Source organism: Nilaparvata lugens, chromosome X (assembly GCF_014356525.2).
Source record: "Nilaparvata lugens isolate BPH chromosome X, ASM1435652v1, whole genome shotgun sequence".
NCBI classification, from domain to species: Eukaryota; Metazoa; Arthropoda; class Insecta; order Hemiptera; family Delphacidae; genus Nilaparvata; species Nilaparvata lugens.
In genome coordinates, this window is record NC_052518.1 from 104537434 (window position 1) to 104558378 (window position 20945).

Genomic DNA, 20945 nt, shown 5'->3' on the forward strand with positions numbered 1-20945 from the left:
GAAAAGGATGGCGCTATCTGCTTTGTCGAATGATGGACAAGGATAGCTACACCAATATTACCAATTGCTTGCCAATGCAAGGACACCTGATACCGGTATATCTGATGCAATGTTGACTGTTCATTCTTGTTTAAAAATAATCAATAATATTTTATTCTTCAAGAAAATATACTTTTCACTGATCTTCATAACTGAGGATATATCTATTGTTAGTAATATTTCTAAATTGTTAAAAACCGATCTGGCAGGGATAGAGCTATCTGCTTTGTCGAATGATAGACAGGGATAGCAAAACTACTTTGTACAAAATTAATTTTGACTTGGGGGAATTTGCGGCGCAGAGAAATGGAGGGAGATCAGCCAATGACAGTGATGGATAGATTCATAGGTGAAAAGCGCAGTTGCCAATTTGTCGATTAGAGTCAGTCGAGTCAGTGACGAAACTTCGTAAGTTTAACATGAGCGCTAGAATACTCACTAGAAATAAGAGAATGCTGGCCGTTTCAGAACGGAAACATCGCCACCGCAGTATCCTAAACCTTCTCTGTTGCGCATGTCCATCCCAAGTCAAAAGTAATTTTGTACAGAGTGTAATGATAATCAATTATAACGTGGACAAACAGTTACCTCTAGGCGACCCTTAGTTGTCTGTTCGAGGTCCAGTTTAGATTCGAGCTCCTTGTTTTTGAACTGTAGCATTTTGACGGTGAGTGACGAGCTGGGATCGCCCAGCGACTCAACACGACAGTTCAGTTCAGCCAACTGTTCACGCAGATTTGCTCTCTCACTCTCCAACTCGGCTACCCTGCCAGCCTGTTCTTGTTGTGCTGCTTGCTCAGCTGACAGCTGATTTACAACCACTCTGTATTTCTTCAGAACCTATTGAAACAAAACAACAGTTTACTTTACTTTACTTTACTTGTTCGTCACAATTACTGAACTGCATTAAGGGAGCAACGATCCCGCAGTATATGACACGTCAAAGTTTAATCTAATATCTACCATCCTTCCTATTTCAACACTACAGATCCCACATAACATTCATCAATCAAACACTATTCAACAAGGAAGTCTGCTAACCTGTACGGACACAATACAATAAGGAATTCCCTGAGTGTTTTTTTGAACTCCTTCAAGCCATCAATTTCTCTTATGTGAGATGGGATTGAATTAAATATTTTCATTCCCATATAAAGGGTTCAATAATAATTGAATCGAATATCCAATGAAAACTATATAACAACATTTCATCATCAGACAGACAGAAAGATATTTATTTCCAAAAAAATCAATTTACAAAATTAAAATGTTATGTACTCAAATACAGTTTCAATGACAAACAACAAAAAATAGAAACAATCTCATGGACACACCAAGCTAAAGAACTTATTACAAAATGGTTAAGGTTGTGCGCAAAGGCTAAAAATAAACTTTCTACTCCTGATATTATTCAAAGTTTTTCGATTTTTTATATCATGAAGCTATTAAGTGAAAAAGTTTTCTCAGGAAAACATTTTTTCCGATCATTACTTTTTGAGCACCTGAAGTTTGAATTTTTGGGACAGAACATTTCAAATTCGGTAAGATATAAATCCATGAGATTTAGAGGATGGATTCTTCATAGTATTGTTGATCTAGTAAAATAAAAATTTTCTGAACATATCAATTTTTGAAAAAGTTATCCTATTTACCAAAAATAACTCAACTAAAAGTTATTTTTGGTTATTTTTAGTAAATTGAATAACTATCTTAAAAAAATATATTTTCAGAAAATTTTTGTTTTACTAGATCAACAATACGATAAAGAATTTATCCTCTAAATCTCATGGATTTATCTCTTACCGAATTTGAAATGTTCTGTCCCAAAAATTTAAACTTTAGGCGCTCATATCTCAAAAAGTAATGATCAGAGAAAAAATGTTTTCCTGAGAAAACTTTTTCATTTTGATAGCTTGATGATATACAAATCGAAAAACTTTGAAAAATTATTACGAGTAGAAAGTTTATTTTTAGCCTTTGCATAGCCTTAAACACTAATATCGTTTTACCAAAGTGTAAATATACTCTTATATATAACTAATATCGTTTTACCAAAGAGTAAATATACTCTTATATATAAGTTAAGTAATGTGATTAGTTTTGGTTCTAAAACTGAGCTGTTTATTCATGTAAAATCAACAAATTATAATGATAGGGATAGTAAAAGCTGATGTAACAGCTGGGTTTACTAACTGCTCCCCCCCCAACAGTCTTCACTATCCCTGCAACAAACATAAAAACAAAATAACAATGAAAACAAGCCTATGTTTGTTCGTTTGGCAATCTGGTGATCGCCTCTTGACTCTTCTTATCTCATGAACATGTGCTATCTCAGAACGTTTTGTCATTCCTTGCAATTTTCCAAGCATCAATCGATTCCTTGAGAGAAGTTCCTGGACAATAAAATGTCCTATAAAACGGTGATCTCCTTTAGTCCGTTTATAATGGTTCCTTTTGAAGACTATACACCAACTTTAATCTTTTAATCCACTTGTTCGGTTTCCAAATTATGTCGTGCGATTCTATTCTTCTTCTCTTTACACATCTTTTCCCAAATTGGTTTGCGATGAATGCTGATGAATTAATTCCAGAGGCGTAAGAGATAGAGATTGTCTGTTAAAATACTATGTAATCTCTCAATCATGCCGTGGGATCTTGTCCTGTTGTTGTAAAATGATTTGCGATTCCAAACTCTCGTAATACTGCCTTCACTCGACTATTGCAAAACTCTTTCCCTCGGTCCATAATTAATTCCAGTGTTGGTATAGCCCCAAAAGTCTTATCAGATTCACTACTAAGCATTTATCTGTCTTGTTTTCAAGAGGCCAAGCACTGGCAAATTTAGTGAACCAATCAATTGAAGTTAAATATTTTTTTGTTGTAATGGAAAGCATCGACGGAAGGGTCGTTCAGGTGTGGGTGTTAACTGTAGAGGTGTCTTGTAAGGGACTCTATCATATTTCACTTTTTCACAAGTTTCGAATGCACTTGGAACATTATTCACAGTTTTGAACATATTGTGCCAATAATACTGTCGTTTGAGATGTTGAACAGTCTCTTTTAATCCTCGATGATTAGTTCTTCCGACAAGATACTGTTTGATAGTTAAGCTGATGTAACAGCTGGGTTTACTAACTTATAGTATATACTCTAATACAGTCGAACCTCCACTTAACGAAATCCTCTACACAACGAATTTTTACCTGGCCCCATGACATTTTAGAGTTTTTGCTGTTTATTTACCTCTATTAAACGAATTTCGGACCTCTCAACAACGAAGTTTTCTCTTGACTTCAACATACAAAGTTAAGTGTTTATAGAAAGCAGAGGGTCATTTTCAAGGAATTCTTTAGTTTCAGCAGAAAGGTCAATAGACTAAAAATAATGGCAATTCAGGTAGGAAGAAGATAGGGTGGTAGACAGTCAATAGAGGGTGAAACACATGTCGGAAATTGAATTCCAAGAGCTTGTAATTATTGTAGACCAGGCAGGTGAACGACTGGACTTTCCCATTCTTGCTTTTGTCACACATTCACAATTCTTTGAACTGACTATGATGATGATGACTGTGACGAACCTGAGGAGAAGAATCCGTCAGATCAGAAGTTCTAGAGGCTTTCAAAATTATCAGGCAAGGATTAAAACTGTAAAATAGTGTACCAGACATTTCCGACTGATTGAATACATGTGAGTCGTTTATCGAACATGATGTTTTATTCAAATGCAAAATTCAACCGATATTACTCACTTTTTCAAATATAAAACAAAAAAAATAGGAAATTTGAGTTATTATAGTATTTATAGTGAAGTTATTTACAAAATAACCGTATTTAGCGTTCCATCTAATAGTAGTGTAAAAAGTTGAAAAATATTGCTACAGAGTATGTACTTTGATTAAGCTCTACTAATAGTACAAATCAAGCTTTATGGAAATAAATTGGTGAGTTTACTTATTACATTCTACAAATATTAAAAAACATGTTTTTTCAACAGCATGAATTTTTAAATTTTTATATTAATATTGGCCTAATAGGTACCCTACCTACGTTCGCGATGATATGTTTTATGTACCATATTCATTTATTTACCGCCCTGATACGATATTATAAGATCCATGAGATTGTGGTCGTTTTCTTGACAGAACCTCTCAATAACGAATACCTCTCGGCAGCGAATTTTTTCTCGGGATAATCGACTTCGTTATACAGAGGTTCGACTGTATATAGTATATATACTCTAATATAATAAATTATATCCAGTCCTATAATATATTCCAGGGTTTTGAATAACAAATTGTGGTTGATATGATAATGGTTATTAAATTTTAGGTAGTGTGAAGTGAATGCCCAGTGGTTTATTTCCTAAGAGAGGTTTCGAGACTTTTTTACAGGTGAATTTGAAAGGAATTTTATGAGAAAATAGATAAGTAGTATATGAACTGGTGTCTACAAACAGGTACGGTAAAACTAGTAATATAAATTTGCATACTGTTTCAGAACAGTACAAATAAAAAGTTGAAATACTCGCACGTTTTAGATATCGCACTTACGAATGACACCTAATTCAATGGGCCATATGAATAAAGTTGAGCATTTGCTTATACTTCTTAAATATGGAGCATTTGCTTCATTTTCTATGAATAAAATGTGAGCAAAACCTTTTGCTCATGCTCATCAAAAAAATAGTTTGAGCATTTGCTCAAAAGTAAAAGCTTATACTCAAAATTGTATGAATAAAGTAGAGCATTTGCTCAACTTTTGAAGCAAATGCTTCAATAAAGGTGAGTCTAGTCTAGAGCAGCTTATCACCTTTTGCTCATAGTACTATGGCTCAACTAATTCGTATGAGGAAGAGGAAACTATACCAGATACGATCACAACCAATAGTTGAGAACTATAAAACTCTTTTTAGATTCAACCATGATATATCACCATTATTCCTACAAAAGAATAAACTACCTGATATAAAGATAGCCATCACAAAATAGGAAATAGGCATTTAAGAAGATGAGAGTGTAGACGATTATAAGAGGGCTATTGATATTATAAGAATATGCTGAAGGTTATTAAAGAGATGACATTTTTTCACGCTATAAATTCAAAATTCTAAACTCAACTAACCTAAAACTACTCATAAATAGAAAAAACAAAGCAGACGACGCAACCACAAGCGGTGCCCCCTATAAAAGCGCTTCCGTGAGCTATAAAAACAAAGTAAGGCTACAAAAGCGAATCAGCTGATGAAAAATCTTTAACATACGTGAACATTTGCTCCAGAGTTCAGGAGCATAGGGTAAGAGTATAAGGTAAAGCTTATTCATATAAAAATGAGCAAATGCTTTTGCTTCTACCCTTTGCTCATGAGCAAAACGTTATGCTCCATGCTCTTGTTCATAAGCATTTGCTCTGGTTTTATTCATATGACCCAATGTGCTTACCTCAGCAAGTTCCTCCTCGTTTTCTTCGAGCTGAGACTGAATCTGGCCTTTCTCTCGGATGGCCGCACTGAGCCTCTCCTCAGCCTCGGTCCTCGACCTCACAGCCTCCTCCATGGCACAAGTCGCTTCTGCCAGGTCAGCCTCAGCTGCTTGTCTCCCCTTTACTGCCGCCGATCGAGCACATTCCGCGTCTTCCAGCTAAATTAAATTGAAATTAAATTAAATTGCTTATTCACTTGAAATATACAAACTATTTTTGTTTATAATACAGGGACCGGCATATTTGACGATTTTGTAGTAATTGTTGTGTTGACACCACTGTCATTGTAAAGGCGGGAATATTGTACATCGAGTGGTCTATTCATGCCATTCCAGTAGCCAGCATGTCGTGATCAAGTGAACATCGAGCGTTTGTTATTATTATTATTATTGTTATTCATGGCGCTTAGTTGTGTATATGTGAGCTTCATTAAAACTCACACAACATGCCACCTGTCAATTACATATATTTTTACATACAAGATTGGTTTTATTTAATACATTTTCAAATATATTTATTTTCTTAAAACCTATACGACGTCTAAACTACCAGACAAGGACCTCATCCCCTCTTCAACACTATAGGGACAACTCTTTAATAGTATATCATTTATTTTATTTTTGAATACTTTCAAATTAGTCTCCATTTTCAAATCGTTTTTCAAAGAGTTATATATTTTAATGCCTGAATATAATGCTCCCTTCTCATAGGCGGTAAGTCTGTGCTTGGGCAAATAAAGATTGTTGTTACGCTGAGGAAACCTGTGAATGGGGTGGTTGTCAGCAATTATCTCACTATTTCTTTTCATTTACATTAAATGCCAATCATATATAAAGCCGGAAGGTTTAAAAGGTTGAGTCTGCGAAATATGGCCTGCAAGAATTGTGATTGGAGCTTATTTTAAAATAAGTTCAATTTAACTCAGCGTTGTTATTCTAACACAGCGTTTATTTCGCAGTCATTTCAATTTAAATCGACACGCACCTGATCCCAGTAGGAATACGATCTTGTTGTGGGTAAAGAATTTTAGAAACACGTCGTCTGCTTTATAAACAAACTCAACAGGACGGAAACGGACTGTGAGAACGCCTGAAAATATTAAACACTAACACGGTAAGACTGGCTGTTTCACGGTCTCCATGACGTTCAGCAGCGAAACATGTTGTTGCGCTAGCCATTTCTGATCCAAGTGTACGACGAATTCTTCATTCCGACTTAAAATTCCATCCGTATAAGATAATGTTAGTGCAACAACTCAATGCAAATGATTGTGCACATTGCAAAGCCGCTTACGAGATCATTCTCGAAAATGTCCACCAGGATGCCATTATTCTTTCAAGTGACGAAGCACATTTTCATTGGTCAGGATTTGTGAATAAACAAAATTACCGTTACTGGGCAGCCAATAATCCACAGAACTAGAGGAAGTCATTCAAACGAGAAAATGAAGTAATTCCACAAGTGATAATTGATTGAGCAATGGCAAATTTTAGAATTAGGTTGAGTGAGTGTGTGAAAAGTAACGGAAAACATTTGGATGACATAATCTTCAAATAGAGAAACTTTTGTGAGTGATCTATGTAATTCACAGTAAATTGCAAAAATTGATGTTTAATTTGATATATTACATGTTTTAATTGTAGTAAACACATTTCAATTTTTATCCCTCAAAACTCGTCAAATTTGTATGCCGGATCCGGTATATGGCGATTTCCAAACCATTTTATTGTTGTACATGCAATGAGAAATAAATTCAATTAAATTCACAATACATTACATACAAGGACAGAAGTGAGCAATAAGGTACTTCTCACAAAAGTCTAAATCAAATCAAATTGGTTATTCACTGAAAATATACAAGAGATTCACAATAAATCTGACAATTTCAGAAGTGAACAAGGTAATACATACTTACAAAATTTAAAATCAAATGAAAATGTTTATTCAGTCAAAATACAAATAGCTTATTGTTCTGATCTTGCACATTCGGCGTCTTCCAGCTCAACATTTCAATCAAATCAAATTGGTATTTACTGAAAATATTTACAGAAAAGAACAAGTTCAAAAGTGAACTAAGTCACCAATATGTGAATCAAATCAAACTCGTTATTCACTTGAAATAGAAAAAAAAATTCACAATAAATACACGGATAAGTGTACAATAAGGCACTACTCACAAAAATTTTAATCAAACCAAATAGTCTACTCTTTCGGTAGCAAAGCAAGCATGTAAAATACTCGTAATAAAAAAAAATGAGATGTAAAATACCCGTCAAAAGTTTTACAGTCTCAAAGTTGTCTCTACTACCTTCACTCTAGGAGATCATCTTTTCCAAGATTTCATAATAACTCAAACGAAATGTAGACCATGTTATCTGATGGTAAAAATTATGATTGGATTTGTGATTATCAAGAAATTTTATGATTATGTGTTTTTGTCTTTGTTGATAAGTGTTATGTATTTTAATGATTTATTTTATTTATTAAGATTATGTGTATTTGTGTTTGTTGAATAAATAATAATTATAAATATGGTCTCATAAAAATGTATTGCTTGAGATGTAAAATACCCGTCAATAGATTCACAGTACAGTCTTTACTACTCAATTACAGGAGAAGCTATGGACAAGGGTTTGCTATTGTTGGATATTAAGGAGGAGAAAAAATCGTGCCAATTTTTTCCGATACACATGAGTGTGTTAAATATGTGTGCTTGATGAGTGATGATGAGTTAGGTTTACAATTATGACCAAGATATCTTTCAGTAACAAAACATCTATTAAGAAATGAGACAAAACGGACAATTTTCCTGTTATTTGTTGAATATTTTATCTCAACACAATTTATCTGTTTATTTTATATTCTAGAGTTCTGCGCAGCAGGTTTGGAATTGGCTAAATGACGTTTCAAACTTCACCACCATGTTGATCGCTGATTGTTTAAAAAAATGTCATGAATATTCATTTTTTGCCATAAAAATTACAAATTATAAAATAAGTGTTATCATAAATGTCTTATAAGGCCCTATATATTATTTATTATTACTAAGATTTGATAATAGTACGAACGATAATTGGACAATGATACCCGTTGGTGGAAATTGTGATGAGGCTGCAAATAAAGCATCTCAAGATCGAGGTCGATACGAGGTTATTTAATTGATAATTAATAAAATCAATATTATGATGAATAAAATAGAATAAGGTTGCAGTCACAACAACAAGCCGCAGAGACGCAAACTGCGCACGCGCAACAGCGATTTGGTGTCGACGCGACTTGGATGGCGGACGACGCGACAAGAAGAATGGCGATCGCTCGATGACAGCTCACGGTCGCGCAACAAATATTACAGCGAGTCTGTCATCACTCACCCTTTCAAGCTCTACAAAGTAGTCATGTACTATAGTGAGGTCCACGTTATAATGGCAGTGAAGAAAGATACGAGAACAACATTGCCAAGTCTCTCAATTTTGCCACTTATTGTACACTTCTGTTACTCAATTCATCCCATTAAATTTGATCTAATAATAATTATCATTTCCATGATAAAATATTCAATTTGATTTCAAATTAATCAAGAAAATATATTTTCATAATTTGATTCAAAAATTTTCTTCCATAACTAAGATCAGATTTTTATATTTACACAAACCTGAAATGGCGGATAATTTAAAAAGCTGTGATACAAACTGAATTTCAAAACAACAGAAATTAAGTTATTTGGTAGAAATTCTATTCCAATTTCTTTTAAAAATGATAGAAAAATAGAAATCCTTTTAAAATAAGTAATTTCAATGGAAATAATTCTGAAATAACCTTTAAATATTATTTATACCGGTACGAGTAGGTCTAACCTAAACGTGTAGGCTAACTGAAGCATGGATTAGGTCTAGGATGGTTAGTTATCAACTTTGAAAATATCATTTCAGGTATTTTACTTCGTTTTTCTCATACGGTAATGTCTAAAAATGATTTCATTGTTTCAAAAATAAATTTTAAATCAATTATACGACTTGTGTACCAAAGTATTTTGATAGAATGAAGAAAAAAATGGCGACTGAGAATTGTTAGTCTACTTTTGTACACTGTCAAAAGTAAAAATAAAATATTCTGGCAAACTGACAACATTGCAAAGCTAGAGAGAGAGATAGCGCTATCTGTTTTGTTGTATGATAGAAAAGGACAGGAACAGTATTGTCAGTCGTACACTGCCATTATAACGTGGACCTCACTATATCCAATTTAAGAGAATAACTTAGATATTTTGATAACAGTAGTTCAGCAGTTCGATGATAATAATAATTCAGTAGCCTGTGGGGCAGGATGAAGAAATCTTGGTTCCATATTATTATTATTATATTATTATTATTATTATTATTATTATTATTATTATAGTCATAAGACGCAAATCATTGAGAAGAATACATTTGTGTCTCCACAATCAATCAGAAACACACCACACGATCCCCTCCAAGGAAGGAGTTGAGGGACAGTGGGAGGTGGCCAATATCAGAAAGCAAGTGACCAAGGTGCAAAATCACTGGAAAAATTTGAAAAGTCAACAGAAACTGCTGCAGTGCGCGTTCGCTCATCAACCGCCTCCTCAGAAAGAACTGGCTCTCCAATATTGGACAATATTGCATGCTATTGCACAATTTCTATTGTTATAGATGACTGTCTCTACTACCCAATTTTAGGAGTACACTATGTATCAAACATCAAGAGATAAAGTAGTTGACCGAACGAAGTGAGGTCTAAGATTCAAGTCGACGGTTTGGCATTTCTCTTAATGTTTATAATTATGTTGCGCATTTACGGCGAAACGCGGTAATAGATTTTCATGAAATTTGACAGGTATGTTCCTTTTTAAATTGCGCGTCGACCTATATACAAGGTTTTTGGAAATTTTGCATTTCAAGGATAATATAAAAGGAAAAAGGAGCCTCCTTCATACGCCAATATTAGAGTAAAAATCAGACTATAGAATTATTCATCATAAATCAGCTGACAAGTGATTACACAGATGTGTGGAGAAGCCAGTCTATTACTGTATTTGTATAAGGTCTATAGTTTCAATCAAAGACATTAAAGAGGTATGCATCTTTAAGCTGGGTTTACACCAAAGTTATAACAAAATGGTTATAAATTAATCCTTACAGATTCTATTAGATTGAACGGAAGTTGACAAACACATATATTCATCATGTGTATGATAAGTTATGTTCAATCTAATATAATCTAAAAGGATTGAGTTATTAACATTTTTTAAATAAATTTGGTCTAATCGCAGCTTTAAGGTCTTTGGTTTCAATATTTTGTTTTGCAGTCATGGTATTATTATGCGTGCCCATCAGTATTAATATTCTCATATTCGAAAAAAAACTAATTTAATAGGTGAATAAAAAAAAATGAACTAAATAATGCTGGAGAAATTATAACATTTTTGATTCTAAATAAATAATTTTATCAGATAGAAAGATCATCACGGAACTTGATGAATTATATCATATGGAATACAAATTCAAACATTCAAACGTGAACTGAGTTTGTTAACATTTAAAACAGTTGACATCTGGTACTTGTGGATGAGAATACTGCGTGAGGTCAACTGTTCACAGAACTACTAGTAAGAATGGCTATTCGGGTAGATCATCAATAAACCAACCTCCCAAGTCAAATGAAGATATTTACATGAAATGTAATTTACATGATGTTTGCAGGCGAGAGACAGAACTATCGAGCAAATTAATGAGCGATGCTCTCTGGCTGAGGCGATGCATCTTTCTGACAGATTGAACCGATCGGTCGGTTGATGCCGACCAAACACATTAAATGGCTGAGCAAGCAAAGTATTTAGACATGAAACATGAGCCCGAAATGGCCATACTGAATTGGAAGGAGGTTCAGCAGGAACTGAAGCACTACAGATACGAGGGTAGACTGATAAGTAATGCACATATGCTTGTAGAAGGCAAACAAAAACAAATAGCAAGATTCGGTAAAAAATAAAATTAAAGTACAAACCTTTAACTTCAAAATCATGTATTTATTTTTCTACATAGTCACCGTTAAGCATTACACATTTCTCCCAACGTGTTACAAGTTTTTTTATTCCGTCACTGAAAAATTCTTCTGACTTTTCTCGAACCCACGACGCGACAGCTGCCTTCACTTCACTGTCCGAGCTGTAATGATTTCCCTCCAGGTCTCTCTTGAGTAGAGGAAAAAAATAAAAATCACAAGGCGCAAGGTTGGGAGAATACGGAGGGTGGGGAATCGGTTCAGACTTCAGGTTTCTCAGAGCCTCTTCAGTTGCACGCGAAGTGTGTGGCCGAGAGTTGTCATGTTGCAAGATTATTGGCGCCAGGCTGCCTCTAACACGACAAACTCGACGTCGGAGGTGTTTCAGAGTCTTTATATACTGAGCAGAATTTACTGTTGCCCCTCTTTCCAGATAATCAGTCACATAAACTCTGTGAGCATCCCAAAACACAGTCAAAGAATTGTTTTGCATCCGCTGCATGTTTCGTCAACAATTGAGGCTTTTCCAGGTTGGCAATCTCGAAATTTTATAACCCATTGATTCACGGTAGACCTATCAACAGTATTGTCACAATAAACAGCCTTTAAACGACGATGAATCTCACTAGGATTCACTTTCTCAGCAGTTAAAAATTCGATAACAGCGCGTTGTTTAATTCGCGTTGACATAACACCAGAACATGACGCCATACTTTCACTAACCAAACCAAACTGGATGAACACAACGCCTTCAAACTGCGCAGCCGTGTAGAGGAGAAATAGTACTTCCACATGCCACCAGGCGCGCTTCTGAAGTTTATTTAGTTTGTGCTCTACAAGCATGTGTGCATTAGTTATCAGCCTACCCTCGTATTTGTTGAAGATCGAGATACTGAGATTGAAAGCTACAGGAGTGAGTACCTGGAAGCCCAACAAAGATATAGGGGAACAGAAGAGATACATGGAGAAACTCAATATACAAAGCCGTGGAATCAAGGAGCAATTGTTAACAGAACTCCAACAGTATAAGAGTCGAATTCAGGAGAATATTGCTGAACTGTTACCATTTCCTGAGACGTTGAGGAATGCTGAGCTGAAGATAACTTTATAGCAGGGAAGCGTTGAAGAATATTGACTAGGGAATTGAATATAATTAATACAAAAACAATTCATCAAATCTAACTAAAGAGGAAAGACATGTGCTGTTGAAGAAGTGTACAAAGTGTCACCTGGTCATATGGGACATATATATGAATCATATATTTATCTCATATTGATCAGGATTTTAGAGTTTTAATTTAGAAAAGTTTAATGAACAGTGTTTTTGTCTTTGAACAATTTTTGTCATCGACAGTAAGATTGTTTATTTCATTTGTTGTCAAAATTAATGTAGCTTCTCTTTGGTTTTAATAACAAACGTGCCGCTTGTGCGACAGATAAAAATATGTACTTGAGATGGCTTTCATGTTTGGCATTGACTGAGTTATATTTAATACCCAAAATTTTTCTTTTGGTTGTTGTGTGAGCTCGTTCGTTAGGACTGTGAGTAAAGTCCGGCTGTTCTGGTGAAGGGGATATATTTTGCTCTTGTTTTATAATACAGTTTTCCTGTCGCAGTTCGGGCAGTTTTAAAGAGAATTGTATTATTGAATAGGACGGGATCTGAACCCATTTCATTGGATCAGTTATCTTGATTTTTTCAATTAATAATTAACGCTGCGAAATACCAGTGGATGCCAAAGTAGAAGCTATTTCAAAAAGGTAGGTGACTACTGAATCATTGTTCTTAAATTTTTCATAACCACAAACATTGAATCATCATTATCAGCAAGCGAGTGTTTCCCCATTAATTCATATAATAGTTATTTGTGCAACTAGTGCGCAAAGTGACAGTTTGCTGCATCGAAAGAAACGTTTACGCCCGAGCCGTAAGCGAGGGCGGAATGGTTTCTTGAGTGCAGCAAACGAACTTTGCGCACGTATTTCACATTAAATTTTCCTACAGTTACCATTGAATATGAAAAGTGGGTAATTATGGGTAAAATTGCCTGAATAATGTAGTAGTGTTTGAATGGCGAGGCGGCTGTGTGGTGTGTACTGTGGTGGCACTGTGCTGTCGTTGTCCTTGGTTATAATATATAATAGTAATAATTAGCGCGTTGTGCTTCGTTGCACCTCTGCTCACTATAGCAGCCCACTCACTGTTACCAACTTAATTTTGATTTTGCTGCACTGGTGCTCCATATAACCTACTAACTATTTTGCGTTGTCATGCTGCAAATCTGGAGTACGCAAAGTACTCACTTTGCGCACTAGTGCGGAAAAGTGATTCTTTGCAGCCTGCAATCAGTGCACAAATGGTCACTTTTCAGGGTATCTGTAGGAAAAATATTGTTTTATAATCAAATTAATCTTGTTTTGTTCAAATGTAAATATGTTAAAGATTCATTAATTAAAGTTCTAGTTATTCTGTTCATTTCTTGTATTCATAGTTCTTTTCCCCTTACATATTGGGTGTAGGCATATCTTGCTTACAAAAGGAGGATCGAAACTGCAAAACGAAAATGTAGTATACAGAGCGGTTCCTCGAGATTTGAAGAACTGACTCAACACAATGAGTGGCTGTACGAGGAAAAAGTGCACGAAGTGACGCAGCTTTCTGCTACACATAACTGTCTTTACTTTCCAATTTTAGGAGAACACCATGTATCATAAAAAGAAAAAGTATGAATAGATCCATAATTAGGGTAGATCCATCAATAAACCAACCTCCCAAACCATCCCTATGTAAATTCAAGACGAGATTGTGAGTTAAGGGAATTTGTAATCTCGTCCAGGGAGAAAGGGATGCATAAATGCATTCTCTATATTGACTGCACAGGCAACAGCGATTTGGTGTCGAGCGACTTGGATGGCGGACGACGCGGCAAGATCGCTCGATGACAGCTCACGGTCGCGCAACAAATATTCCAGCGAGTCTGTCGTCACTCACACAACGAAAACTTCTCAAGCAAAAAGTACCTCTTCAGGCTCTGTGTGAAAACACAGTTGAGGACCACAACACATCATATCAGGGTCAAAAAGGCAATAGATTATGACAACCTAATTGCTGATTTCGAAGCTGAAGTAGTATGGAAAACTAGAAAATTACAGGCAAAGTTTTTGAAAAGCTCCTCCATAAGAAATTTGCTACATATTCTTATAATAGCAAACTACCATCACAAGACCAATATGGAATCAGAAAAAAACTGCGATACTGTGTTGAGCCTAGTAAGTAGATGATCAGTGATCTTTCCATTCTAGTAGAAAAATATTCCCTGATGGTTTAAAAAAGTTAATTATGATACCTACTTTTAAGAAAGTTGACAAGTCGAAACTAGAGAAAAACTAGACAAACTGGTCCAAAAACTCTCATATGGCTGACATAAACGATTAACAAATTGTGTGACAATTGAATCTTCCAAGATTAGATTATTTATTAGACTAAAAATTTGACTGAGTCACTGTCGATGTTGTAGAACCGTTCCATCTATATAATAAGAGAGAGTAGGGTTGTGTTTGTGCGTTTGTTCGTGTGTTCGTTTGTTCGCATCAAAACATGTCAACTTGTGGATTGCATACCAGAAAAACGGGAATGATTCAGATCTCCAAATTTTGCACATAGATTCTAAAAATATCAATCTCGTGCACCTGGAGGCCCAAATTTCAATTTTCCTTCTAGATTTTTCAGAATTAATGTGTAAAATTTCATCTATGCTACCGTACATGAAGTTCCATAGGCGGTGGGTACTCACTAGTGATGAGATAAAACACACATATGTAACCGCCCCAGATGGGGGTAGAAGAGAGATCTAAATTCTAAAGGGCGAGTCATGGGACTTTATTAACAACAAACTTTTGCGTTCTATTAAGCTTATAAATTTTATTGAATTGATTAATCCAATTTAAATTTGGACAACAAATAATTTGTATCGTTTCATTGCACATTCTATATAATGATTAGTACGATTTTGTAAAATTCTTATTGTAAATTCTTAAAATTCTTACAGATTGTGCCTGTAGGATTTTGCTAACTGTTCGTCTGGAATTCTAACTGTTTACTATAGTAGTGTGAACTTTATTTATTTTATTAAAACAATGAATAATTGGGGACTCGGTCAATATAGGGATTTTAACATGAGCTGGGAAATATAAAGGCACTCACAACAGTTCAATTTATAAATACATCAATATTAGAATTTCCACTACACTAGGATGTTCTCGCTAATACTTTCAATAAAAATTACTCATTCACTTCAAACAATAATTAAAAAACTTTAATTCATCCCGCGATGAAAACTATTACATTTCAACAAATTTAGACAACAAAAACATTCAACAAACACGTATATTGTGGGCCCTCGAGGCCCGAGGCTACCACTGGATTTCAATCTGTTTCGATTCGCGGCTTGGTTGAGACTAAACTTTTCCACGCAAATTATGCTCCCCTTCCACCAACGAGACGACGGTCCACGTGGAGACGAAGCACAATTCCGTGGGAAAGGAAAGTGCAAGTTTGAAATATTCCCAAATACTCTTGTATTTTCCATAGCTAATAGAAATACAGTTCCGTGAGAATACTTCAACCCTGCATAAAATTTGAGTCTTACCGGGCACAAGTTGGCAAAATATTAATGTGAGAAAATTATTTTTCAACAGAAAAAATAAATTTCTCACGACAAAAATCACACGGAAAATTCAACTAAATGAGAACAAGAGTCTGATTGAAAAAGTCCTAGTTCTACACCTGTTTAAATGAACCCAATCAATAAATTTATTTCAATAATCATCACCATTACACATTGTCATACATGACATCAGAACCTATTCAATTTTTGAAATATTATTTTGTGAATTGGAAATCTGGTGGCGGATTTAATTATTAAATATAATTGATAAAGCGAGAAGATCTCCAATGTACAAAGATGAAACGTGTGTTTTATCACGTTTCGTGAAGGCAATATTATGGGTTTTAGCTCCATGCTATACAAACAAGAGTGAGTTGACTTTTGGTCTGTGAATCAAGGCTGCATGTGTTTTTCACATAAATAGATTTGGAATTTTTCTTTCGTTGCCCGTATACTTGAACCGTTTGTGAAGTGAGTTGTTGAGTTAAGGCATTGGTTACCTAAAGGATTCTGTCTTGAGAATTCAATTATAGGCTGTCACAGTCCGGGCAGTTTAAACCTACATAATTGTGTTTTCAGGATTTGAATCTTGTAGGGAAAGCTGGTGTTTTTGATTCATCAACTGGCAGAGTTTTTTTATATATTTTTTTATTTTAATTTCGGGAGTGTTTTAACTGGACCTTTTGAAGAACAGGCCAAAGGATTTTGTTAAGGTAAAGTAAGATCAATAATTCTAAATAGTAATTTTAGTTTTTTATTGTTATTATTATCATAAACTGAACGACCACAGATCAGCAAAGCGAGTAGCCCCTGAAATATTCATCTGATTATTATTATTTCATAATTTCTAATTATAATTATTCTAATTTTTGTAATAAATAATTTATTGATTTGTTTTAAATATCAAAAACCTGTACGATCTTTTCTTGTTTATCATTTTCCCACCCTTACAACATATATTGTCAAATTCTACCGTCTTATTTGGTAAAGGAGTTTGAAAATGTGACAAGTGTGGTGACGGAACCATGGTCATGTACCAAATAAAACTGTAGAATTTGACAATATATGTGTGTTTTTATTTCATTATTTATTAGCCTATTGATTATTGGATTATTGCTTGGACAAGCACAGATTATTGCTTGGAAAATGAAATTCTATTCTATACTAAAAATTAAAAGAAAACTGACTTTATTAATGTTGTGAATTTACCTGATTGCGTAGTTGTCTGACAACTGACTTGGACGCGCCATCGTTTGAAGATCGATTGATTGTAGATTGCGCGTCTCTGAGCAGCACTTTGGTCCGATGCAAGTCACGCTTCAATCGCTGCACCGTCTCTTGATAAGTAAGTTCAGCGGTGCGAAGTTTCTCTTCGCTCTCACCAAGACGTCTGTCTAGTTCGTGTCGTTCACGAAGCAATCCCGTCCTCTCCTCATGCTCACTCTCCAACTGGCATTCCAGAGCTAAAAACGCAAATAATAACTGTTTTATCATTTTTAAAATCAGGGCAAGCTGAAAAATGTCTTTCAAAGGTTATTATTCCTATTACCATAAACGGAACTGAAAGTCAAGCACTGATCGATACTGGAGCAACTGGCAACTTTATTGACGATACCTATGCAAAAAAACTGCATTTAGAAGTTATACCAGAGATAGGAAAAGTAACTTTAGGCTCAAAACGCTTCACACCACAAATCCGAGGCAAAGTTAACGTGAATTTTGTGAGATTTGGATTGACCTAAGGGTACTCAATTCGATAAATCGGAATGGACTCACCGATTTTTTTTTAAGCATTCGTCCTCTTCTCCTAGACTTCTCGGAGAAAGTTCAGGGAGAAAGTTATACAAACACAACCTTAATGCTTATGCAACAAGACCTCTGTGAAAATATTATTCTTGGGCACGAATTTATGAACAATTTCTCCAGTATAGAAATACCATTTGGAGGTAATAAGCCATTATTCTAGCTCTTCAATGGTCTCTATTTATTACAATTTTATCGCCAATTTTGACGCTAAGTTTAAGTATCAGGATCATGCTTACTGCGTCTTACAAAGGTCTTCATCCATGCCTCCTTGGCGTTGATCAGCCAGGATGGCAAGTTTGTCATAGATGTGGGATTACGAGGATGAATGAACATTCGCTCGTGAGGTGTGCAATTGATGGTCGTGCAGAGAAGCGAGCGAATGCTGCTTAGTGATTCTAAGAGTACCTTTTCCCAGTGAGAAGTATCCATGTTCCTGGACCGTAGGGCTAAACGGATTGTCTTCCAAATTATTCCATTGTAGCGCCAATGTGGACGCTGCCAAGCAGCTGCGCGACGACTACCCCGCCTTCAAGAGCAACGTGGCGCTATGTTAAGTTTGGCGCTTAATTTTTTTATTCTTCAATGTGTATTCCATTTATTCACTCACTAGCTGGCCCGGCAAACTTCGTATCGCCAGATAGTTATTGCATCTCATGACAAACTTTAGCTGGATGCACACCTGAGGAGGCGCGTTGCGGCATTTTGCATCCAGGTGCTTCTTGCTTATTGGTTTGAATGGAAGAACTCACACACACTGAATCGGGCATGGCGTGGAACGGTGTGATAAAGCAATCTCCATAAGATCAACACTTTGTATCACCAAGCCGCGCCTCCTCAGGTGTTCTTAGCCTTAGTTTCATGTGATGCACTATATTTTTATGAAAATTATACAACAATCAGTATTTACATTTATATCTCAATATGGACTTCTAATGTGCTTAGTTAGTTGTACAGCAGTTTGTATTTTTAGATATAGTTGAATGCAGCTTGCTGGGAAATTGAATGGTATATCTCCTTGCTACTGATTTTCCCGTGCATATTAAATTTACAGCATTTCGAGTTCTACGACTCAAGTTTGGACGTCGTTCGTACCGCGGCATTGTTATTAGAAAATAGAAAAACAGATCTACCGACAACTGTTGGATGATGCAATGATTATAACAGCTGATTTTTATTTCTGTGTGTGGCCAGCTCACAAATCTTCTCCCATAAGGATTACATATAAACTTTGAAGGACCGTAGGAAAGAGTCCTGAAGTCGGACCATAAATTTGATACATAAAAAACACAACTATAAAAAATCATCAAATTCGGTGCACACATAAAAAGTTATTGAATGTCAAAATTTGAGGCTCGATTTTTATTTATATAGATTAGAATAACATATATAACAAACTAACAACATGTTCAGGCCAGTTTCTTTGTACAGTAGTTTTAGTTTTCCATTATCCGCTACATAGTGCTGAGTAAGAGATTTTGTCTTGCTATCTATTATCCCTTGCCACTACTAGAGCCTTCCCTTCCCTCCGCTCGAGGCGAGTGCGGCCTGGCAATTGAGCTCAGTTGCAAAACAGATCTAATTGTCGACAGACCAAATCGTCGACAGACCAAATCGTCGACAGACCATTGTTGTTCGTTGGATAGTTCGATCCTAATTCGATCATTTAATTTTGTTATTCTGTAATATAAAATCGTGATGAATTCGGCCCAATAGTTTTGTAAATATATATAATCGTTTGTACAGTGATTTGAATGATTATAACTTGTGCTTGTGGAAATATATTGTAAGTGGAGCCAACGCCCTAAATCTTTTAAATACTTTGAGTGAAATACATATATCCAGTCAGTACAACTGCGTGAGGACTAAAGGTGCTTACAGACTTTTGCTCTGCTCCGCAACCGAACGTCACTCGAGCAGAGCGATTGATGATCGACCGGGGAGCAAGAGTGGAACGCGAGAAGAGCTAACATCTCCCGTAACGTTCATGATCGGAGCGACTGCGGAGCGCGGGCGGAGCGATGGCGGAACGAGGGCGGAGCTTGGAGGCGCGTATATCTGTACGCAGCTTAATAGACCAGGAGCGGATCACACACCATCGCAGTATAATATAGATTTGTTTTTGGCAATCTGTCTCCTTCATAAATTCCTTATTCCAATTGATCACCTAAATTGAATAGACTTAAAACGTTGTCAAAAATCCACTTTAATTAAATAAAAATTAATATTTTACAGGAACATGCTTTCGTGTGTGCTCACACATCACATCTACTTCCCAACTGTACTGTAACTTACAGCTGATGATGTGTGAGCACACAAGAAAGCATGCTCCTGTGAAATATTTTTTTTTTTAATTAAAGTGGATTTTTGACAACGTTTTGAGTCTATTCAATTATGGAAAAGTTCCACAACATCAACATTCACGCTACAAACTTCATCACCTAAAACCCTGCTTGTAATAAATCGGCATCATTACGCCACAGTTTGGATTGGGGTAAGTGGTTTTCCTATTTATTTTCCTGGGTCTAAATACTGGTGTGCCGAATTGGATATATGAATGTGTTTATTCGTATCATACAGTCCAACCTAATATTATTTACATTTTTTTGCTGTCTTCATTCAAATCTAGGCATGATTTTTTTTTTGCTTATTTTTTTTCTGGGTAACTTATTGTTGAAGATTCATAATCCCATCTTGTGAAAAGCACACTGATTATTGTATAAAATTTACTTTATTGTTTGATACCTCAAAATTGTTATTGTATTATAATTAAGTTGACTCAACTAGAGAGCGAGACATCCCTCAACACAGGTTTAGCCTAAAGAGGGATGCACTATGTTTTTTTCTGTTACATGCTTAATATTATTATCTATGTTCAATTATTATGCTTAAGGTATGTATTTGTATTACCAATTGTAATGTTCAACCATTATGTTTA

General features: G+C 35.4%; 1 protein-coding gene across 7 annotated transcripts in view; it reads right to left on the minus strand.

The window, feature by feature from the left end:
* The window catches only part of LOC111054006 (unconventional myosin-XVIIIa), a 184010-nt gene that overhangs the window by 16568 nt on the left and 146497 nt on the right, over positions 1-20945 (minus strand). For all 7 annotated transcript variants that reach the window (XM_039442930.1, XM_039442931.1, XM_039442933.1 and 4 more), the window contains 3 exons: positions 17414-17667; positions 5477-5674; positions 628-879 (listed from right to left, as the gene is read on the minus strand). In XM_039442930.1, coding sequence (XP_039298864.1) covers positions 628-879; positions 5477-5674; positions 17414-17667 — 704 coding nt within the window. The remainder of the gene's footprint in view (positions 1-627; positions 880-5476; positions 5675-17413; positions 17668-20945) is intronic.